Here is a 25,847-nt window from a genome sequence, read left to right on the forward strand (position 1 = left end):
GGGAAAATTTGGGTGACATGGGGGGGGGGGGGGGGGGTTGGGGGCATTTCTATCCTCTTTTTGCCAGGGACAGGATGGTCTACCCCGACATTGGGCCTTAATTCTTCCTCCCACAGATGAAGCTTCCCTGACTAGTTCCTCTGCGTTTACATAGAAAGATAGCTCCATTCCTCCCATCCTGGACCTCAAATTATTGTACTGACATGCGCCACTACAGGATGGAGTTTCTTTGGGTCAGTAATAACTTCCATGGAGCCCAAGGAATTTCTATGCTCGTGGACATTTAAAATACACCCATTTTCCCTCCCCACCAGATATTCCTTTGCTTAGTAATCCAGTAATCTGACTCCCAGTTCACGGCACTGCCGTTTGACCTAGCCACAGCAAAGTTTTCACAAAGGTAATGGCAACGGTTATGGCCATTTTTAGCAGCAGAGGCATTCTCATCACTCCCTATCTAGACATTCTCATCAATGCTGCATCCCCTCAGATTGCCACGAGAGAGTCTACAGATCACTCTAGACACTCTTTCTTGCCTGGGCTCGATCATCAACACCACAAAGTAGTCGCTGACTCCAGGCAAATGCATTGTTTTTCTGGAAATGCTGTTCGACACCACACTAGCAAAGGCTTTCTTGCCAAAGAAAAAGAACTCGACTAACACACGGGATTCATTCTTTCAGAGGTCCATTTCCTTGCTCGCTTCTGCACTAGTGTACCAAGCATCGGTTGCCTCGATGGAAGCTGTTTTGTTCATGCAATTTCACACGCGTCTTCTTCAACTTTTTCTTAAAGCAAGATAGGACAGGTTGACCCGCTTCCTGTATTGCCTTGTCACACTTCACCCTGGATAAAGTCCCTAGAATGTTGGTAATGTTCTCCATTCATCTCTGAAGATCATTCCTGCCTCTATGTTGGAAAATTGTGACAAAAAGCGGCAGTCTACTCGGTTGCGGAGCAGTTGTTGAAGATTTAACAGTCCAGGACCAATGGACCTCTTAGGAATTATCTCTTCCCATCAACATTCTGGAGCTCAGGGAAATCTTCCTTGCTCTGCTCTATTGGTCGTCCAATTTGAGTCTAATCTGATAATGCCACAGTGGTGGCATACATCAATCACCAAGGAGAGCCCAAAGTCAAGCAGTGATGTCAGAGGTCTCTTGGATTCTGTTGTGGGCTGAGTGGAATGTTCCAGCAATTTCAGCAGTACACATTCCAGTAATGGAAAACTGGAAGGCAGACTTTATCAGCAGAGAGGTTCTCACCGCAGGTGAAAGGTCCCTGAATCCGTCAGTCTATCACACGATTTGTCTCAGGTGGAGAACTCCCGACGACGAACTGATGGCGTCTAGACAAACACAAAGTTCTGCAGTTCAGATCAGGGCTGTGGAGTCGGTAAGCCAAACCTGCGACTCCGACTCCTCAATTTCCCTTACACCGACTCCGACTCCAACTCCGACTCCCACACATATTGCTTATATTTAAGTGAAAAATTTATTGTAGTACAATGTGAACCTCAGACATTTAATCATTTTTATGATCCAATAATCAAGATATTTAGATAGAACAGAATATATATTGGTGTACTACCCGGTTTTCATTCTTTTTGGTACAGATACGATATGGATAGACAGATATGGATAAATGGATAGATAGAGCAGATTTCTAATCTGCTTTTGCTATTGAAAACATTATCTATGAGCTCAAAACCTTTCAGGTGATGCAGTTTTTTAAAAAGATGATCAGCTTTTGCAGCTGAAAAACGTATCCTCAAAAAACACAGGAAAAACGCTGTGTGTGAATGTAGCCTTAGATCAGGAATATAACAGCCATTTATAGGACATTTCATAACTTTCCCAAACTCCTATGAAAAAATATTCAGCACATCCTGCATTGAATTACTGTACCCAATTTATTATATATTTTAGGAGTCGGAGTCGGTCCATTTTATACCGACTCCAACTCCGACTCCACCAAAATGAGCACCGACTCCGACTCCACGACTCCGACTCCACAGCCCTGGTTCAGATCCATATCCTGCAAAGTACTAGCAATAGGCTCCGACATGCTAGCAATTCTCTGGACACAGTTATTCCTCCCATACTTGTTTCCACCTCTACTGCGGGTTACCAATGTGGTCAAGATGATCAAGACAGAGGGAGTCCCTGTCATATTTGTCACTCCTGACTAGCCCAGAAGACCATGGTATGCAGAAGTAATCAACCTCCTCGCAGTCACTCAATGGAAATTCCCAGATCTTCCAGACCTTCTGTCGAAGAGTCCCCTATTCCACCAGAATTCTCAGTTGCTCAATTTAACAACATGGCTGTTGAGGCCGTGGCACTAAGATCTGCTAAGTTCTCAGATTATCTCATTCAGACAATGATCAAAGCATGGAAATCCTCCTTATCTTGCATTTAGCACCGTATCTGGAAAGCTTTTTTTCTGCTGGTGCGAAACTAGTCGGTCCGCACCCAATGGTTTTTCATCTGCCATTCATTTTGTCCTTTTTGCAGTCATGTCTGGAATCCGGTCTATCCATCAGTTCTCTTAAGGGACAGGTGTCATCTCTTTCCATTCTTTTTCAAAGGAATCTGGCTTCTCGTCTGTAGATCAAGACTTTCATTCAAGAGGTCGAGGGTTCCATTCCTCCCTACCAGTCTCCGGTAGGACCCTGGGATCTCAATCTAGTGCTCAACGTCCTTCCAGGAGTCTCCATCTGAACCACTAAGTGATGTCTTTCCCACCCTTCTCTCCTGGTAAGTTGACTTCCTAGTGGCCATTACCTCCATCAAACAAATTTCCGAACTTACAGTTCTCTCTTGTCATTCACCTTACAAGGTGGTGCTATCTCCGATTCCTTCCTTTTTTCCCCAAGGTGGTTTCCCCATTTCACCTTAATGAGGACATCGTGCTTCCTTACTTTTGTCCATCTTCCCTCTCATCCTCGAGAGCACTTATTAAACAGACTGGTTTTGGCAAGAGTCCTCCGTATTTACTTTTTAGGACAGCATCATTTAGACGTGTGAACTCTATTCATTATCCCCTAAGGTCCGTGGAAGGGCCTCCCTACTTCCAGGTCTACCATTGCCCACTGGGTTCATTATGCTATTCTGAAAGCTTACTGACTAAGGGACAGGGAGCGGTCACTCCGGGTCACGGCACACTCCACCCACGCAGCTTTGCAAAGCTGCTACATGGTCCCCCATTCATAAGTTCTACAGAGTTCACCCCGACGCTGTCGGATGGGAACCTTGGTAGAAAGGTCCTGCAAGCAGCAGTGGTCTGAGCTCTGAATGAGGGTACTATTTCTTAACACACCATTGGTACTGCTTTTGAACATCCAATGATTTCCCGTGTTCCCCAATGAAGAGATAGAGAAATTAAGATTTTGGGTACATATCGTAAAAGATGTACACTGTGCATTGTACATATTTTGCACAGAATCACTGAGCATTGTAAATGGTTACCGGGTATGGATAAAATAATCTAAAGATTTATTGGATTTCTTGTTATAAGGGAGACCATGCATCAGAGAAGAGAGTTTTGAAAGGAAACCTTACAGCTGCCCTGGCCTCACTTAACCACCACCATGACTATTTTGCTCTCTTTTCCTACATTACAATAAGCCTCTTTTTGATGCTAAATAAATTTAAGATTAAACTTTATAACTTTAAACCTTATACGCACACTATGTAAATCAGTGAGAGACTAGCTGGGGGGCATCGATTCCCTAGTAATAATTCTACCTCTTATTGTGCAAATATGCCCTTTTGGGCGTGAGTGACATTATTTGTAAGAGTGACGTCACAGCTGACTCTTTAAAAACCTTATGCTAATGTGCAACGCTCTGCATCCCTGGGAATTCGCAATGAAGTCGAGTGCACACTCACTGACATCTATGGTGCACTGTGCATTCACAGAGATTTGCAAAGAGCTGGCAGTGACGTCGCTCTTGCAAATTATGTCACTCACAGATAAGGATGTGCTTAGGCAATGAGAAAGAGGGTTACTACAGGGAAATCAATGTCCCCAGACTGCTCACTCACTGATTTACTTTGCGCAAAGGCAGGGGTTTTTAAAGTTAGTGATCCCTAAATAAATGTAAAACTAAGCCACATAAAAGGGTTTATCAGAATGTAGGAAAAAAGTGCAATATAGTCATGGTGGTGGTTTAGGGCAGATATCAGGTTCCCTTTTAATGCTGAGGCTATATTCAGGTCATATGACATTGAATCTAATGATGGTCAATAGAGTCCTGTTGGGACAGGGATGCGTTTGTTGCAAAAAGTTTTATGCAGGTACTGGAAGCAGTGCCGGAAGAAGGCACTACGCCGAAACGCGTGTTGAGGTGGGTAGCACCACGGTTTTACAGGTAATCCCGCAGGCATACATGTACTTTATTTCTACGATTGTCGCTCTGCACTTTTCTCCCTATTGTGGCTGTTAGCCTCCATGGACTTTCCTTGTGCCTCCAGTGTGCCTTTATCTTTGGATACATTTTCCATCTATACTACCTACACAGGCACACGTTGCTGCACAATGCACATGCACTTTTGAGCAGACCTATATGTTTACAAATGTTTACTTTGCCTGTGGTTTTTTCTGCCTGTTTACAACCAGGGTTCCATCATTTTTTTGGCTTACCACTGTCATTTCCTTATTGCTTTTATACTGTGTTTTATTGTCATTTCAATAAAGTTTTCACCTTTAGTACCTTGGTTATTGTTAGTGCTTTTCTCCTGATATGATTTTCATAGAGTGATAATGGGTAGTCTGATGCATCAAGGCTCTCCTCTGTCCCTCATTTTTCCTTGCACAGTTTCATACCCCTTTTGGGGTATGTCCACACAGGTTGGACATGCGTCCAGATAAAAAACGCACTGTGTATTACAGTACTAGTACTGTGTATGAGATTTTAAGAAACCTGCTCCACAATTGCAGATACTGTTCAGAGTACACTGACTGATGCTGCAGTTGTGACTTACACAGTATCTTAAATCTAAGCTGCAGATTTACACTGTGCAATGCAAAGGGTGAAATATTCGGAACATCTGCAGCAAAATTTAGCCAGTTTTCTGCGCAGACGTTCCCTGAAGCTGCAAATTTCTTGAGAATCCAGTTCACAAAAGAGACATTGTAGAAAGTATTCACGTGAAAAAATTCCATATTTTGATTCAGCTACTTACAGGATCCATTAAAAACACGCGAGAGGCTGCTGTCAGGTTCAGCCCCACTCCTCCAGCCTTCAGCGATAGCAACATAATGGTCGGAGAATCATCACGGCTGCTTTGAAAAGTCTGAATTGCTTCGGTTCGCTTTTTCTGTGTCATTGAGCCGTCCAAGCGTGTAAACATGAAGCCAGTTGCTCTACACACAAAATTAGGACAGTGTACAGTTTCTATGACAACAGCTATTACATAGATGGAAAAATCAGATTGGCATCAAGCCTGTGCTGTTACGCAAAAAGAAAAATAGGTTACATAACTGCTAAAGGGAAGAAACACGAGGGCAGAAGGCTGAAATATGGCTCCATTTATACATCTTTATTAAACTTGTGACCCCATGCTTTATGCTGTATAATATGCCTGTATTCACACACATCACATTAGCCTACAGGATAGAAAGCCAGTCTACAGCACACACTAAACCAGCAGCTGGACCACTAACCTGGAGGTGATCCCCCTATCCACTGGCAGAACATCTTCCTACCTGAACATGCGTTTCATTTCTATTACTTAGCACTGTCATTGAGCTACAGTGAAAATGTGAAAGTTTTTGATAACAGAGAAGGTCTACTTCTGGCATGGCACTACACGGGCTGAAGAAGCTGCAAGGTGCCCACCACAGAGGCCACTTTGTGATTGTGCTCAGCATGCCTGTCTTCATGGACCCAGCTCTAAAATGTAAAGCCAAAATAGAGCCAAAGAAAGACTTAAGAAAAGAACTAGACTGGCAAAAATTATTACACTGTGCTAAAGTTGTACACCTAAATCACCATCAATTGGTCCTACATTAAAGGGACTGTCCGATCATCATGGGTGGGAGAAGCACAGTATTCCCCAGACTCATGGTTGCTGAGGGCCGGGAGGGGCAGTCTGCCTTTGCTTGACTGACATTTCCGAGGGTGGGAGGTGGGCACTCTGGCCCTTGCTTGACATTTCGGAGGATGGGAAGAGGGCAGTCTGCCCCTGCTTGACTGACAGTTCCGACTAGCAGCGTGCTGCTATAAGGAGACGGCTTCGGTTGCACGGAGGCTGGTGGATCATCAAGGAACGGAATTTTAAAATCAAACAAATTGCACTTTGCAATTTTAACCATAAAAGAACACGAGAGAGATTTTATAAAAGGTTGTGTGGTGGAAGGGGGAACACCAGCTCCAGTGGGATTTAAGGGTTGTTTCACTTTTTTATGTGGATGACCTATCCTTGCGAGAGGTCATCAACATTAGATTGGTGGGAGTTTGATGTTCGTACTTGCGTAGCTTATCAGCACAGCTCCATCACCAGAACAGTTTCTGCTGCTGGATCCACTCCTTTTAATTTGACCAGGACCCCAACCAATCTGATATTGATGACCCCAAGATAGGTCATCAATATAAAAATAGTGGAGTAACCATTTAACTTCAGTCTGTAATCATCCGCTACTATGAGCAGCCTGGGCACTGACTTCATACTTCTTTATAATGGAGTACAATGCCAGTTTTCACTAGTGAGGTCTGTGTGTGGCCAGAATGCCCTCACCCAAAGGCCACCTGTCTCTCTGTATATGCAGGCTTATCTGTGTGCATCAGTGTATATGGCAAATAAGCAGAGTAGAACATTTTACAGGTCTGTAGAAAGTTATTCAGTATAACCTGTGAACTATTAGTTTAGCTCCTTCTAGGCTACAAGTCTATGAGTGCATGTAAAATATCGGCCTGCACTCGCATGTCATCAGCGTGCAGTCCAATTTATGGGTACAGAGACAATGGAGAAGATGGAGAAATTAAGTTCTCCATCTTGTCTATTCCTGTGATGAAATTCTTTCATGCCAGAGAATCAGATCACACTTGGCTCAAACTCAGACAGAGTTTGAGCCGAATGTCATTAGCATAATCGTTCCGATACTGTTGCATGAGAACATTAGTAAGACCAAGGTCAGACGACCTAATTTAACTGGCTGTAAAAGCCACTTCCAGTCCATATAGAGAGCTGTGTGACCCAGAGAGTCACATGACTCAGAAAAGGAAGGAAAAGTTTAGCGCTGGACACTAGAGAAGAACATGACCGGTGACCAAATAAATACACCGACACAACAGCAATACTGGTACAGATGGCTAGTGCCCTCTTCGGAATAAGAGCTATATATGACATTGTGATAAAAACATTTTTGACAATTTAATATAGTAGTCTTACCTTAGAGCAGTTTCTATCAAAGATAAATATGAAGTGAACTGTGAAACGACGATACTCTTCACACAAGGATCCTTAACTCTCTGTTCTACCAATGCAGCCATAAGAGCATCTATCTGAAATATTAAGCACATACAGTAAGTTACATTTAATTCTGCATTAATGTGAAACGATGATGGATTATCAGGTATCAGCGCAGAATACACTACTAATAAAATATGGAAGAATAAGCAATACTCCAGCTTTCCTGCAGCAATTAGGTGTATGCACAGAAATTGGGCTCTGCTGACATGTACAATAGATCAGAGAGAAAGTCCAGCTTCTATTCTGCCCTTAGTCATAGCCATCAATAAGGCCTCGTCACAGCCATCACTAAGGCCTCGTCACGACCATCACTAAGGCCACGTCACAGATATCACTAAGGCGTCACCACCACCATCACTAAGGCCTCATCACGACCATCACTAAGGCCTCGTCATAGCCATCACTAAGGCCTCATCACGACCATCACTAAGGCCTCGTCATTGCCATCACTAAGGCCTCGTCATAGCCATCACTAAGGCCTCATTATGACCATCACTAAGGCCACGTCATAGACATCACTAAGGTCGCATCACAGTCATCACTAAAGCCTCATCACTGCCATCATTAAGGCCTCATCATAGCCATGACAAAGGCCTCATTATGACCATCACTAAGGCCTCATCACGACCATCACTAAGGCCTCATCACGACCATCACTAAGGCCTCATCACATCCAGCACTAAGGCTTCATCACGACCATCACTAAGGCCTCATCACAGCCATCACTAAGGCCTCATCACATCCATCACTAAGGCCTCATAATGACCATCACTAAAGCCTCCTCACGACCATCACTAAGGCCTCATCACATCCATCACTAAGGCCTCATAATGACCATCAATAAGGCCTCATCACATCCATCACTAAAGCCTCATCACATCCATCACTAAGGCCTCATCACGAAAATCACTAAGGCCTCATCACAAACAACACTAAGGCCTCATCACATCCATCACTAAGGCCTCATCACGACCATCACTAAGTCCTCATCACGACCATCACTAAGGCCTCATCATGACCATCACTAAGGCCACGTCATAGCCAGCACTAAGGACGCATCACAGCCATCACTAAGGCCTTGTCACAATCATCACTAAGGCCTCGTCATAGCCATCACTAAGTCCTCATCACAGCCATCACTAAGGTCTCATCACAATCATCACTAAGGCCTCGTCATAGCCATCACTAAGGCCACGTCAGAGCCATCACTACGGCGTCATCACGACCATCACTAAGGCCTCATCACAGCCATCACTAAGGCCTCATCACAGCCATCACTAAGGTCTCATCACAATCATCACTAAGGCCTCGTCATAGCCATCACTAAGTCCTCATCACAGCCATCACTAAGGTCTCATCACAATCATCACTAAGGCCTCGTCACGACCATCACTAAGGCCACGTCAGAGCCATCACTACGGCGTCATCACGACCATCACTAAGGCCTCATCACGACCATCACTAAGGCCTCATCACGACCATCACTAAGGCCTCATCACGACCATCACTAAGGCCTCATCACGACCATCACTAAGGCCTGATCACATCCATCACTAAGGCCTCATCACGACCATCACTAAAGCCTCATCACGACCATCACTAAGGCCTCATCACGACCATCACTAAGGCCTCATCACGACCATCACTAAGGCCTCATCACATCCATCACTAATGCCTCATAATGACCATCACTAAGGCCTCATCACGACCATCACTAAGGCCTCATCATCATGACCATCACTAAGGCCTCATCATCATGACCATCACTAAGGCCTCGTCACATCCATTACTAAGGCCTCATCACGACCATCACTAAGGCCTCATCACATCCATCACTAATGCCTCATAATGACCATCACTAAGGCCTCATCACGACCATCACTAAGGCCTCATCATCATGACCATCACTAAGGCCTCATCACGACCATCACTAAGGCCTCATCACGACCATCACTAAGGCCTCATCACGACCATCACTAAGGCCTGATCACATCCATCACTAAGGCCTCATCACGACCATCACTAAAGCCTCATCACGACCATCACTAAGGCCTCATCACGACCATCACTAAGGCCTCATCACGACCATCACTAAAGCCTCATCACGACCATCAATAAAGCCTCATCACGACCATCACTAAGGCCACGTCATAGCCATCACTAAGGCCTCATCACAGCCATCACTAAGGCCTCATCACAGCCATCACTAAGGCCTCATCACAGCCATCACTAAGGTCTCATCACAATCATCACTAAGGCCTCGTCATAGCCATCACTAAGGCCTCGTCATAGCCATCACTAAGGCCTCATCATGACCATCACTAAGGCCTCATCATGACCATCACTAAGACCTCATCACAGCCATCACTAAGGCCTCGTCACGACCATCACTAAGGCCTGATCACATCCATCACTAAGGCCTCATCACGACCATCACTAAAGCCTCATCACGACCATCACTAAGGCCTCATCACGACCATCACTAAGGCCTCATCACAACCATCACTAAGGCCTCATCACATCCATCACTAATGCCTCATAATGACCATCACTAAGGCCTCATCACGACCATCACTAAGGCCTCATCATCATGATCATCACTAAGGCCTCATCATCATGACCATCACTAAGGCCTCGTCACATCCATTACTAAGGCCTCATCACGACCATCACTAAGGCCTCATCACATCCATCACTAATGCCTCATAATGACCATCACTAAGGCCTCATCACGACCATCACTAAGGCCTCATCATCATGATCATCACTAAGGCCTCATCACGACCATCACTAAGGCCTCATCACGACCATCACTAAGGCCTCATCACGACCATCACTAAGGCCTGATCACATCCATCACTAAGGCCTCATCACGACCATCACTAAAGCCTCATCACGACCATCACTAAGGCCTCATCACGACCATCACTAAGGCCTGATCACATCCATCACTAAGGCCTCATCACGACCATCACTAAAGCCTCATCACGACCATCACTAAGGCCTCATCACGACCATCACTAAGGCCTCATCACGATCATCACTAAGGCCTCATCACATCCATCACTAATGCCTCATAATGACCATCACTAAGGCCTCATCACGACCATCACTAAGGCCTCATCATCATGACCATCACTAAGGCCTCATCATCATGACCATCACTAAGGCCTCATCATCATGACCATCACTAAGGCCTCGTCACATCCATTACTAAGGCCTCATCACGACCATCACTAAGGCCTCATCACGACCATCACTAAGGCCTCATCACGACCATCACTAAGGCCTCATCACGACCATAACTAAGGCCTCATCACGACCATCACTAAGGCCTGATCATCATGACCATCACTAAGGCCTCATCATCATGACCATCACTAAGGCCTCGTCACATCCATTACTAAGGCCTCATCACGACCATCACTAAGGCCTCATCACGACCATCACTAAGGCCTCATCACGACCATCACTAAGGCCTCATCACGACCATCACTAAGGCCTCATCACGACCATCACTAAAGCCTCATCACGACCATCACTAAGGCCTCATCACGACCATCACTAAGGCCTCATCACGACCATAACTAAGGCCTCATCACGACCATCACTAAGGCCTCATCATCATGACCATCACTAAGGCCTCATCATCATGACCATCACTAAGGCCTCGTCACATCCATTACTAAGGCCTCATCACGACCATCACTAAGGCCTCATCACGACCATCACTAAAGCCTCATCACGACCATCACTAAGGCCTCATCACGACCATCACTAAGGCCTCATCACGACCATCACTAAAGCCTCATCACGACCATCACTAAGGCCTCATCACGACCATCACTAAAGCCTCATCACGACCATCAATAAAGCCTCATCACGACCATCACTAAGGCCACGTCATAGCCATCACTAAAGTTGCATCACAGCCATCACTAAGGCCTCATCACAGCCATCACTAAGGCCTCATCACAGCCATCACTAAGGTCTCATCACAATCATCACTAAGGCCTCGTCATAGCCATCACTAAGGCCTCGTCATAGCCATCACTAAGGCCTCATCATGACCATCACTAAGGCCTCATCATGACCATCACTAAGACCTCATCACAGCCATCACTAAGGCCTCGTCACATCCATCACTAAGGCCTCATCACGACCATCACTAAGGCCTCATCACGACCATCACTAAGGCCTCATCACATCCATCACTAATGCCTCATAATGACCATCACTAAGGCCTCATCACGACCATCACTAAGGCCTCATCATCATGACCATCACTAAGGCCTCGTCACATCCATTACTAAGGCCTCATCACGACCATCACTAAGGCCTCATCACGACCATCACTAAGGCCTCATCACATCCATCACTAATGCCTCATAATGACCATCACTAAGGCCTCATCACGACCATCACTAAGGCCTCATCATCATGACCATCACTAAGGCCTCATCACATCCATCACTAAAGCCTCATCACGACCATCAATAAAGCCTCATCACGACCATCACTAAGGCCACGTCATAGCCATCACTAAAGTCGCATCACAGCCATCACTAAGGCCTCATCACAGCCATCACTAAGGTCTCATCACAATCATCACTAAGGCCTCGTCATAGCCATCACTAAGGCCTCGTCATAGCCATCACTAAGGCCTCATCATGACCATCACTAAGGCCTCATCATGACCATCACTAAGACCTCATCACAGCCATCACTAAGACCTCATCACAGCCATCACTAAGGCCTCGTCATGACCATCACTAAGGCCTCGTTCACATCCATTACTAAGGCCTCATCACGACCATCACTAAGGCCTCATCACATCCATCACTAATGCCTCATAATGACCATCACTAAGGCCTCATCACGACCATCACTAAGGCCTCATCATCATGACCATCACTAAGGCCTCATCATCATGACCATCACTAAGGCCTCGTCACATCCATTACTAAGGCCTCATCACGACCATCACTAAGGCCTCATCACATCCATCACTAATGCCTCATAATGACCATCACTAAGGCCTCATCACGACCATCACTAAGGCCTCATCATCATGACCATCACTAAGGCCTCATCACAACCATCACTAAGGCCTCATCACAACCATCACTAAGGCCTCATCACAACCATCACTAAGGCCTCATCACAACCATCACTAAGGCCTCATCACGACCATCACTAAGGCCTCATCACGACCATCACTAAGGCCTCATCAAATCCATCACTAAAGCCTCATCACATCCATTACTAAGGCCTCATCACGACCACCACTAAGGCCTTATCACGACCATCATTAAGGCCTCATCACGACCATCATTAAGGCCTCATCATCACTAAGGCCTCATCATGACCATCACTAAAGCCTCATCACATCCATCACTAAGGCCTCATTCAGATGTCAGTGATATCTCGTATGAATAATAACGGTACGATTTTCATCATCAATGTTTTAGATCAGATTTTCATTACTGTTTTGTGCGTGTTTTATTTAAGATCAATTTCAGCAGTAATTTTATCATATGAAAAAATGAACTGCAAAAGCCTCTCCTACCTATATTACAGTATTAACAAAGCGCACACGAATGGCGTGTGTGGGCTGTCAGTAATATCTATAGGCTTGCATGGGCAATTATGATAAGACAGACATTTTTATGTTGACCAACATTCTGTGAAAAAAACACAGACGTGAACAGTCCCTTAGGTTTTAATGGCCACATGATCTATGTGTGAAAAACAGACATCTGAGCGAGGCTTAAGGGTGTAATCACCACCTGACACATGCAAGGGAATCGTCCTGTCTAGCTGTGTTTCGTGAATTTCAAAGATTCAAAATAAATTGAGCATGTTTAGTTATAAATGCTGGACTGTCTCTAAGAACTACGAGAAATATAACTTTATGTCTTGGAACATCTTACAAGACACATTATGAAGTTTGATTTAATATTTAGGCTGGGTTCACACGTAGCGGAATTCCCGAGAGTATTCCGGAATTCCATTCCGCAGGAAAATCGCATTTTAAATTTCCGCGATTTTCCCGCGGAAAAACTAGTGTTTTGCAAGCGTAATTAGCTTGCAGAATGCTAGCGTTTTCCAAGCAATCTGCAGCATCTCTTGGAGAACTGATTGACAGGTTGGTCACACTCGTCAAACATAGTGTTTGACGAGCGTGACCAACTTTTTACTATTGAGGCTGCCTATGCAGCATCAGTAGTAAAAAGATTTAATGTTAAAAATAAAAAAAATAAAAAATTGGGTTATATTCACCTTCCAACGTCCCGCGCAGCGTCCCCAGGCCTCCGCGATGCTCCGACAGGTCCCGTTCCCAGTGATGCATTGCGGCAATGACGTCGCGGTCTCATGAGACCGCTACAGCATCGCGAGACGCGACGTCAGCAAAGGTCATCGCAATGCATTACTGGGAACGGGAGCTGCCGCGTGTATCGCTGAAGCCTGGGGACGCTGCGTGGGACGCCGGAAGGTGAATATAATCCGATTTTTTTTATTTTAATTCTATTTTTTTACAGGGATATGGTACCCAGAGCCCGGAGGACAGTCTCCTCTCCTCCAGACCGTGGGTACCATTCTCAAATGTTTTGCTTACTTTTCACATGGTGGGTACAGCCACATGCGGAAAGTAAGCAGAACAATGCATTCTTATGTGTGCGGAATCGCCGCAATTCCGCAAAATTAATGAGCATGCTGCGGATTTTTCCGCGATGCGATTCCGCCGTGGAAAAATCCACAGCATTAGTACAGCATTGCGGAATCCCATAGGAATGCATGGGATGCTGTTTTTTTTGCGTTTTCGTGGCAAAATCGCACGGTAATAACCGCCACTAAAAAACACCTGAACGTGTGAACCCAGCCTTAGTCCTTTGCTGGAAACGAATGTTGAAATATCAAACTTCTTGTATTCTCAGGTAGGAACACACAGTATATTCATTAGGTTTCTTACTTTTGAACTTGACATCCACTTTTGATCCTTTTCTGTGCTGGAGGCGGACTCCTCCTCAGGACACTCCAGTAAGTGTTCCAGACGTATCTCACCTCTGCAGAGGGGGCATTTAGCTTTTGGCTGGGGTGGAGTACAGACGTAACAATATTAGCTTTTTCTGCAGCCATAAAATGCACTTTATAAACCAGAGGTCTCCAAGCTGTCGCTAAGTAGCCACATGTGGCTTGTGGATCCATGATGGGTGGTTCGCTGCTATCTGACAGCTCGGTGCATTAGTACCAGGTATAGCAGACACACCCTAGAGAAGGTCTACATTTAGTGACTTTTTGTGTAGCCCTGCACAAAACAAAAGATCTGGATGCCCATATTCTAATCCAGGTCAAGTAGGGGAATAAATATGGTAAGCTTGGGGAAGAATGATACTGCCTGCTACAGGAGTACTTAAAACTGGAAGCAAAAGTGTAGTGTGTGCTTGTTGGGAGAATATTGAATGGAGGTAAAGTTGAAACCCCTTCTTGTAAGTTTACTGCCTATAAGCGAGGGTGTCATAAGATCTCGGTGGGAATGGCTGCTATAGCAGTAAGGGGGCAGGTGCATAATGTAGCTCTCCAGATAACAAAGATTGGGAACCAGTGTTATAAACCAATAACCAGAGTACCGGCAATTGTCACCCCCTGTGGTTTACACCAGTAACTTACTTTTTCTTTGTGGATAACCTGACAGATGCAAGGCTTACAGAAGACGTGGGCACAGCGAGTGATTACGGGGATGTTCAGAGAGTCCAAACAAATTGCACATTCTTCATCCGACCCAGAATTCAGTACCAGCTTTATCTTATTGACGAGCTTCTCCCGTATCTCTTCTGCGGTGGAGGTTGCTATAGAATAGAGAAATATTTTAGTAAAACTAACATTGCTTCGCCCAAAGAACCTCAGCCCTCATTCTACTCGCATCTACAAAACTGTACACTACAGCCGAAAGGAACGCTAAATATATAAATGAAGTAAATGGATGAAAAACGTCCCTAAATTATTTAACCATTTCAAGGCTTGATCGTTTTTTCATATTAGCGCTTACTTTTGTTTTCACCCTGTTCTTTCAAAAGCCGTAACTTTTTTTTCCCATTGACATAGCAATACTAGGACTGTCTTTGAGACCAGTTGTACCAAGCTTCTGAGGTTTTTATTTAAGTGGTTTTAAAAAAAAAAAAAAAGTTGTATTGCCAAGACCCATAACGTTTATGCGATGTGAGGGTGCTTTTTCTTTGTGCGCCGAGTTCTAGTTTTTAAATTATTACCATTTGGGGTTACAGATCAGGTTTTGTTTGCTTTTTTTGCCTTTTTTGGGGGAGGAAGAAGGGAGGGAGGAGTGTGCCAACTGAAAAATGGAAATTCTGGAGTTCCATTTTTATTTTTTCTTCAGCATTTAACAAACAGTTTAAATAGTGTTGTATTTTGATAGATTAGACTTTTACAGACATGACAAGTCCAAATATGATTGTTTACATTTTTTCACATTTAATATTTTAGTTTTTGAATGGGGAAATTAATTTCTGATAATTTGATTTCATACTATATACTGTCATACTACTGTATTGTAGTATACAGAGTAACTGATGTTGTCCTATGAAGCCCACACAAAGGGAAGACTAAGATTGCAGACATGCAGGACCACGCCTGCCATGGTACGCTGTGACAATCGTGTCACGGGTGGGAGTTTTATTGGGGAGAGTGGTGCTGGGTTGACAGCCTGCAAACAGGTCATTTACAGGTCATTAAGGAAACAGATGACAATTCTTAGGGTGCATTTGTACTGGCCGATTACTGTGAACGAGTCTTCCTAGAAAAGCCAATTTCCCTACTTGCTTTAATATCATTCCTCTAGGCAGAACATTGTCCTGTGTAAACATATTACGGCTCACTGTGTGCACGCGGCAAGTGCAGTCATCGATATCCATGTTTTTAATGGATAAGACAAATGGACATTTTATTTTTCCAAGTATTGATCCAGTTCTCAGTTTTTGCATTTGTATACTGCTGGTCAGCGGTTGGATCGTGGTACAGAGGACATAACCAGCGACAAGGCACGGTGAGGATTTTCATCTCTTCGTTTTTATTTTCATGGACTTCATTTGGCAAATGCAGTCAGTCTGTCTAAACAGATTATTAAACTACAGCCTTAGTTATAGAGCGGTGTGGAGTGCTCTGCCACTGTGGACAGAGCAGAGGGCACTCTAGGGCAGAAGGCAAGGGTTACAGCTGGGTCAAAGGACATGATGATAATAACAGGAAAATTTGGATCTTAAAGAAGCTCTCCTACAATACTTTGTATTGCCTAAATCTGTGTAAATGTGTATGTAATGCAGTGTAAGGGTGTCAGTATACTCACAGATTGTAGTCTTTACCCGGTTTCCAGCACCGCTCCAGTCCTCTTCTGGGTAATGTAACTGAAGTTCTGGCTCTGGATCTTCGTGTGCTCTGTATGATCCGGATGTGTCTTTTACATTGTAAGTCTATGGAGCGTCAGAATGAGTCTCACAGACAGAGCTTAGGGCGAGCCGGATAGCTGGAATAGAAGTCAAGTGACCCAAAAGAGGACTGGGGCAGTGCTGGAAACCGGGAAAGACTGCGATTGGTGAGTATATTACAGCATTGACACTACTCTACATATATATTTAGACACAAAACACTTTGTGCGAGTGCTTCCTTAAAGATGCAATCGGTTTTTCACATTCCAAGACACTTTGTAGCCAATACTTATAATAGCAAACTGAACAGATGACGACGACTTGTGGCAAGCTTTTGATACTGACTACTTTGATCTCTTCATCAGATGTAGAATAACACTAAATCTGAAGAGTCGCATATTTACACATGATCGGACATACAGTTGTGGCCAAAAGTATTGACACCCCTGCAATTCTGTCAGATAATACTCAGTTTCTTCCAGAAAATGATTGCAAACACAAATTCTTTGGTATTATTATCTTCATTTAATTTGTCTTAAATGAAAAAACACAAAAAGAATTGTCCTAAAGCCAAATTGGATATAATTCCACACCATACATAAAAAAGATGGTGGACAAAAGTATTGGCACTGTTCGAAAAATCATGTGATGCTTCTCTAATTTGTGTAATTAACAGCACCTGTAACTTACCTGTGGCACCTAACAGGTGTTGGAAATAGCTAAATCACACTTGCAGAGAGTTGATATGGATTAAAGCTGACTCAACCTCTGTCCTGTGTCCTTGTGTGTACCACATTGAGCATGGAGAAAAGAAAGAAGACCAAAGAACTGTCTGAGGACTTGAGAAACCAAATTGTGAGGAAGCATGAGCAATCTCAAGGCTACAAGTCCATCTCCAAAGACCTGAATGTTCCTGTGTCTACCGTGCACAGTGTCATCAAGAAGTTTAAAGCCCATGGCACTGTGGCTAACCTCCCTACAGTAGATGTGGACGAAATAGAAAAATACACAAGAGATTTCAACGCAAGATTGTGCGCATGTTGGATAAAGAACCTCGACTAACATCCAAACAAGTTCAAGCTGCCCTGCAGTCCGAGGGTACAACAGTGTCAACCCGTACAATCCGTCGGTGTCTGAATGAAAAGGGACTGTATGGTATGAGACCCAGGAAGACCCCACTTCTTATCCCGAGACATAAAAAAGCCACGCTGGAGTTTGCCAAAACTTACCTGAAAAAGCCTAAAACGTTTTGGAAGAATGTTCTCTGGTCAGATGAGACAAAAGTAGAGCTTTTTGGGCAAAGGCATCAACATAAAGTTTACAGGAGAAAAAAAGAGGCATTCAAAGAAAAGAACACGGTCCCTACAGTCAAACATGGCGGAGGTTCCCTGATGTTTTGGGTCGCTTTGCTGCCTCTGGCACTGGACTGCTTGACCGTGTGCATGGCATTATGAAGTCTGAAGACTACCAACAAATTTTGCAGCATAATGTAGGGCCCAGTGAGAGAAAGCTGGGTCTCCCTCAGAGGTCATGGGTCTTCCAGCAGGACAATGACCCAAAACACACTTCAAAAAGCACTAGAAAATGGTTTGAGAGAAAGCACTGGAGACTTCTAAGGTGGCCAGCAATGAGTACAGACCTGAATCCCATAGAACACCTGTGGAGAGATCTAAAAATGGCAGTTTGGAGAAGGCACCCTTCTAATATCAGGGACCTGGAGCAGTTTGCTAAAGAAGAATGTTCTAAAATTCCAGCAGAGCATTGTAAGAAACTCATTGATGGTTACCGGAAGCGGTTGGTCGCAGTTATTTTGGCTAAAGGTTGTGCAACCAAGTATTAGGCTGAGGGTGCCAATACTTTTGTCTGGCCCATCCTTGGAGTTTTGTGTGAAATGATCAATGTTTTGCTTTTTGCTTCATTCTCTTTTGTGCTTTTTCATTTAAGACAAATTAAATGAAGATAATAATACCAAAGAATTTGTGTTTGCAATCATTTTCAGGAAGAAACTGAGTATTATCTGACAGAATTGCAGGGGTGTCAATACTTTTGGCCACAACTGTAGGAATAGTGCAGTACAGAAGGCAAATGATGACTATGAGGAGGGGACTGTAGTGCACAGATCAGGATTGTGAGAGTTGGATCGGTTTCACACTTGCGAGTGCACTGCGAGAAACTCACACGAGTCTCTCGCCTCAATAACCGGCACTGCCGCCGGCACTCGGGACCGGAGTGTGCGGCTGCATGGATTTCTATGCAGCTGAACGCGCTGCTCCTGACGGCCGGCAGCAGTGCCAGGTATTGACGCATGAGTTTCTTGCATCACACTCGCAAGTGTGAAACCGGCCTTACAGTCACACATACTGAGGTCTAGTCTTGTGTAAAAGATGTGTGTATTCACGTGCACCGGTCTATATAGATTGAGACCAACTTAAAAGATAACGGCTGTGTCCATCTGCCATACGAATACCCAGGCACATATATAAAACATATCTATAAGCGTGCAGTTACTCAACCGATGCAAAGCGTAAAGTCATGGTATGGCTATATAATGGACACACCTGATACTTATGTGGACACATCTTACTGATTCATTCCTCCAACCTGGCCCATAGCCATTATAATTATTAAGTACTGGTGACTCAGTTTTTATCTTTTCTATCTGTGGGTTAACATTGTAGATATAACTATAATCTGTTCTCACCAGCAGGAGAAATGGAAGACAATTTGCTTGAGACAAGATGAGGATGACAACAAAGCTGCCTTAACCGCAGCAGCACAACCAGCACATCTGCAAATTGTGTCAGGATGGTTCCTTCCTGTAAGTGTCTGGATGACAAGATGCAGAAACATGGCGTCAACATACTGTAGTATTAAAGGGGATGTCCACTACTAGGTCAACCCCTTCTTATACTAAATGTTCGGCCCCGATAAAATAATAAAGCCTATACACGGCTCCTGTGCCGGCTGTGATCCAGCGGCACTCGCTGTCCCAGGACTGTGATGCGGTGGAAAGACACGTGATGCCCGGTGCCCAGTCAGCGCTGGTGTCACTGTCCCTGCTTCAGACAAACTGAACATGAAGATGAAGCCGGGGATCAGCTGCAGCCCTAGCTTCCTCTTCATGTTCAGTTTGTACAAAAACAGAGACAGGGACATCAGAATTGATTGCACGCCAGTGGCAAGTGCCACAACACCATATCACAGCCGCAGGGAGAGCCAGTGCCGACACCGCTGGAACGGCGCCAACACAGGAGGAGACTTTGAGCTTTATTATTTTTAACGGGGCCGAACATTTAGTTTAAGAAGGGGTTGTCCTAGTAGTAAACAACCCCATTAAATACAGTATAAAGGAAATAAATTGGCATATTAAATTAACTGAAAACAATTATTCTCAAGTTTGGAAGTTCCAAAAAAAATGGTGATAACTTCCACACTTAAAGGGAATCTGTCACCTATTTTTTCGCATATAAGATGTGGCCACGGCCATCAGGGGCTTGTCTACAGCATTCTGTAATGTATGTATATAACCTGGAAGATAAGAAAAACGAGTTATATTATACTCACCCGGGGGGGCGGTCCGGTCTGATGGGTGTCGCGGTCCGGGTCCGGTCCACGTACTGCTCTGCCCTGTTGAGGGCAGAGCAGACTACTGCAGTGCACAGGCGCCGGACCGCTCTGATCTTTCCCGGCGTCTGCGCACTGCAGTACTCTGCCCTGCCCTCAACAGGGCAAAGCAGTATGCCTGCGCCGGAGTCGCGACGGGAAGCAAAGAAGAGGACGTCATCGCTAGAAGTCGCGACACCCATCGGACCCGGACCGCCCCCCCGGTGAGTATAATATAGCTCGTTTTTCTTATATTTTAGGTTACATCAGGGGCTTATCTACAGCATTACAGAATGCTGTAGATAAGCCCCTGATGGCTGTGGCCGCAGCTTATATGTGAAAACATAGGTGACAGATTCCCTTTAAGAAGAATACCTTTTTAAATATGTATTTTTTATTTCACCCATCTAGAAATATTGGCTCGCCATGAGAGAAGCTATTCACAAACTAAGAAACAAATTTTTTCAATTACTTATTTTTGTTTGACACAAGAAAGTAACAAATCGAAAAGTTGCACAGTTAGGTCCATATATATTTGGACAGAGACAACATTTTTCTAATTTTGGTTCTAGACATTACCACAATGAATTCTAAACAAAACAATTCAGATGCAGTTGAAGTTCAGACTTTCAGCTTTAATTTGAGGGTATCCACATTAAAATTGGATGAAGGGTTTAGGAGTTTCAGCTCCTTAACATGTGCCACCCTGTTTTTAAAGAGACCATTTCTAGTACTTGGTTGAAAACCCCTTGTTGGCAATGACTGCCTGAAGTCTTGAACTCATGGACATCACCATGAGTTTTGGGTCATTGTCCATCTGTAGTATGAAATGACGACCAATCAGTTTGGCTGCATTTGGCTGGATCTGAGCACACAGTATGGCTCTGAATACCTCAGAATTCATTCCGCTGCTTCTGTCCTGTGTCACATCATCAATAAAGACTAGTGACCCAGTGCCACTGGCAGCCATGCATGCACAAGCCATCACACTGCCTCCGCCGTGTTTTACAGATAATGTGGTATGCTTTGGATCATGAGCTGTACCACGCCTTCGCCATACTTTTCTCTTTCCATCATTCTGGTAGAGGTTGATTGGTTGGTTGGTTTCATCTGTCCAAAGAATGTTCTTCCAGAACTGTGCTGGCTTTTTTAGATGTTTTTAGCAAAGTCCAGTCTAGCCTTTTGATTCTTGAAGCCTATGAGTGGCTTGCACCGTGCAGTGAACCCTCTGTATTTACTTTCATGCAGTCTTCTTTTTATGGTAGATTTGGATATTGATATGCCTACCTCCTGGAGAGTGTTGTTCACTTGGTTGGCTGTTGTGAAGGGGTTTCTCTTCACCATGGAGAATATTCTGCGATCATCCAGGATGGATGAACACAAAACTTAAGCACATGCTAAAAAAGGAAGAAAAAAATGTTTATAAAATGGAAAAAGAGGGAGGCATATCTAAAGAATATAATGCTGTCTGCAGAACCTGCAGGGCACAAATCAGATTATCTAAAGCTGAAAATGAATTGAGGCTTGCAAGAGATGTCAAAAGTAATAATAAAGGATTTTGGGGATATGTCAAAAGTAAACGAAAAGTCAAAGATGCTATAGGATTTTTACAGGATGAAAATTATGAAATGGTAAGACAGGATGTTGAGAAGGCTGAACTTTTAAATTCCTATTTTGCATGTTTTCTCTCAGAAAGGAAATGTAACATCAACTGTTCTTCACTGTCCTATTAAGGGAATAGAAGAATCCAGGATATCTATAAACAGAAAGATAGTGAGGAAACACTTAGCTAACCTAAATGAATTCAAGTCTCCAGGTCCAGATGAATTACACTCCAGAGTACTGAAGGAGATAGCAGAAGAAATTTTTGAACCCCTCTCCATAATCTTTGAAAATTCTTGGAGAACAGGAGAAGTGCCAAAGACTGGAGAAGAGCAAATGTTGTTCCTATCTTCAAAAAGGGGAAGAAGGTGGACCCAGGCAACTATAGGCCGGTGAGTCTGACTTCTATACCAGGAAAGATCTTTGAACAAATTATTAAACAACATGTATGTCAGTACCTGGATAAGAATGAAGTGATTAAACAGAGTCAGCATGGGTTTGTAACTAATAAGTCATGTCAGACTAACTTAATTTCCTTCTATGACGGAATCACTGATTGGGTGGATCAAGGAAATGCTGTAGATATAGAATATCTTGACTTCAGCAAAGCATTTGACAAAGTCTCTCATACAATCCTTATTGAAAAAATGACTAAGTATGGAATGGACAAGGCAACTGTTAGGTGGATTCATAACTCGCTTAGTGATCGGACCCAAAGAGTGGTCGTAAATGGCTGCACATCCAGTTGGAAGAATGTTTCAAGGGGGGTACCACAGGGCTCTGTCCTGGGCCCTGTATTGTTCAACATCTTTATCAACGATTTAGATGAAGGAATTGAGGGTAAACTGATTAAATTTGCTGATGACTAGAGTTGAGCGATACCGTCCGATACTTCAAAGTATCGTATCGGATGGATCGGCCGATCTTTAAAAAAAGTATCGGTATCGCCGATTCCGATACCGGAAGTCCCATTCAAGTCTATGGGACTTCCGGTATCGGAATAAGAAAAACCCTTTCCTGCCCTTGTACAGCCTCTCTGGGGTCTGTACGGGCCTTTCGGGGGGCTGTGCCGGCATGCCAGGGGGTCTGTGCAGGCTCCGGTGGTCTGTGCCGGCCTGCCGGTGGTCTGTGCAGGCTCCGGTGGGCTGTGCCGGCCTGCCGGGGGGCTGTGCAGGCTCCGGTGGGCTGTGCCGGCCTGCCGGTGGTCTGTGCAGGCTCCGGGGGGCTGTGCCGGCCTGCCGGGGGGCTGTGCCGGCCTGCCGGTGGTCTGTGCAGGCTTCGGGGGTCTGTGCAGGCATCGTCCGATGGGACTACAACTCCCATCGGGCGATGCCTGCTACCATGACAGTGATTGACACATTAGCCAATGATGGGACAGTAATAGTCCCATCATCCGGCTAATGTGTTGAATGTAAAAAAAAAAAAAAAAAATTACATGCTACATACATACAACATGCATACTACATACATGCTACATTCATACTACATACATGCTACATTCATACTACATAAATACTACATGCAACATACATACTACATATATACTACATACATACTACATATATACTACATGCATGCTACATACATACTACATGCTACATACATACCACATATATACTACATACATACTACATGCATGCTACATGCATGCTACATGCTACATACATAACACATATATACTACATGCATGCTACATACATACTACATGCTACATACATACCACATACATACTACATGCATGCTACATACATACTACATGCATGCTACATACATACTACATGCTACATACATACTACATGCTACATATATACTACATGCATGCTACATACATACTACATGCTACATATATACTACATGCATGCTACATACATACTACATGCTACATATATACTACATGCATGCTACATACATACTACATGCTACATACATACTACATATATACTACATGCATGCTACATACATACTACATGCTACATACATACTACATACATACTACATATATACTACATGCATGCTACATACATACTACATGCTACATACATACTACATATATACTACATGCATGCTACATACATACTACATACATACTACATGCATGCTACATACATACTACATATATACTACATGCATGCTACATACATACTACATGCTACATACATACCACATACATACTACATACATGCTACATTCATACTACATATATACTACATGCATGCTATATACATACTGCATGCTACATGCATGCTACATACATACTACATGCTACATACATACCACATATATACTACATACATACAATACATTCATACAATACATACATAGACATACAGTACATATAACAGAGTAACATACTTACCAATACTTGTCACATTGTTCCCCGAAGCCATTGTCTTTTCCGGAATAAATATTAACATAACAAACCACAAAAATACTCACCCACGATCCGAAGCAGTCCACGAGTGTGTCCCACGACGATCTTGGGTAGAGAACTGCAACATCAGCTGATGCTGCCGTTCTCTACGGGCTGCAGGAATCCAATGACGGAAGGTAGGTATCCTTCCGCACTGTATTCCTCCGCCACTTAAAAAAAAAAAAAAAGTCCCTAGTCTCACTTTATGCCATTGCTGTGTGGGAATTTCCCACGCAGCAATGGCATAAAGTGAGACTAGGGACTTTTTTTTTTTTTAAGTGGCGGAGGAATACAGTGCGGAAGGATACCTACCTTCCGTCATTGGATTCCTGCAGCCCGTAGAGAACGGCAGCATCATCTGATGCTGCAGTTCTCTACCCAAGATCGTCGTGGGACACACTCGTGGACTGCTTCGGATCGTGGGTGAGTATTTTTGTGGTTTGTTATGTTAATATTTATTCCGGAAAAGACAATGGCTTCGGGGAACAATGTGACAAGTATTGGTAAGTATGTTACTCTATGTTATATGTACTGTATGTCTATGTATGTATTGTATGAATGTATTGTATGTATGTAGTATATATGTGGTATGTATGTAGCATGTAGTATGTATGTAGTATGTATGTAGCATGCAGTATGTATGTAGCATGCATGTAGTATATATGTAGTATGTATGTAGCATGCATGTAGTATATATGTAGTATGTATGTAGCATGTATGTAGTATGTATGTGGTATGTATGTAGCATGTAGTATGTATGTAGCATGCATGTAGTATATATGTAGTATGTATGTAGCATGTAGTATGTATGTAGTATGTATGTAGTATGTATGTGGTATGTATGTAGCATGCATGTAGTATGTATGTAGCATGCATGTAGTATGTATGTAGCATGCATGTAGTATGTATGTAGTATGTATGTAGCATGTATGTAGGATGTATGTGGTATGTATGTAGTATGTATGTAGCATGCATGTAGTATATATGTAGTATGTATGTAGTATGTATGTGGTATGTATGTAGCATGTAGTATGTATGTAGCATGCATGTAGCATGCATGTAGTATGTATGTAGCATGCATGTAGTATGTATGTAGCATGCATGTAGCATGCATGTAGTATGTATGTAGTATGTATGTAGCATGCAGTATGTATGTAGCATGTATGTAGCATGTATGTAGTATGTATGTAGTATATATGTAGTATGTATGTAGCATGTAGTATGTATGTAGCATGCATGTAGTATGTATGTAGTATTTTTTTTTTTTTTTTTTTTTTAACATTTAACACTTAACACATTAGCCGGATGATGGGA

General features: G+C 43.6%; 1 protein-coding gene across 1 annotated transcript in view; it reads right to left on the reverse strand.

Moving 5' to 3' along the window:
• Window positions 1–25,847, reverse strand: part of HLTF (helicase like transcription factor) — a 202,678-nt gene that overhangs the window by 9,155 nt on the left and 167,676 nt on the right. Inside the window, exons 18-22 of the mRNA XM_073581064.1 lie at window positions 19,620–19,744; window positions 15,150–15,328; window positions 14,452–14,571; window positions 7,398–7,510; window positions 5,190–5,370 (exon numbers count right to left, since the gene is read on the reverse strand). Of these exons, the coding sequence (XP_073437165.1) occupies window positions 5,190–5,370; window positions 7,398–7,510; window positions 14,452–14,571; window positions 15,150–15,328; window positions 19,620–19,744 (718 nt within the window). The remainder of the gene's footprint in view (window positions 1–5,189; window positions 5,371–7,397; window positions 7,511–14,451; window positions 14,572–15,149; window positions 15,329–19,619; window positions 19,745–25,847) is intronic.

Source organism: Dendrobates tinctorius, unplaced genomic scaffold, assembly GCF_039654945.1.
Source record: "Dendrobates tinctorius isolate UK_male_01 unplaced genomic scaffold, ASM3965494v1 ptg000069l, whole genome shotgun sequence".
In the NCBI taxonomy this organism is placed as follows: domain Eukaryota; kingdom Metazoa; phylum Chordata; class Amphibia; order Anura; family Dendrobatidae; genus Dendrobates; species Dendrobates tinctorius.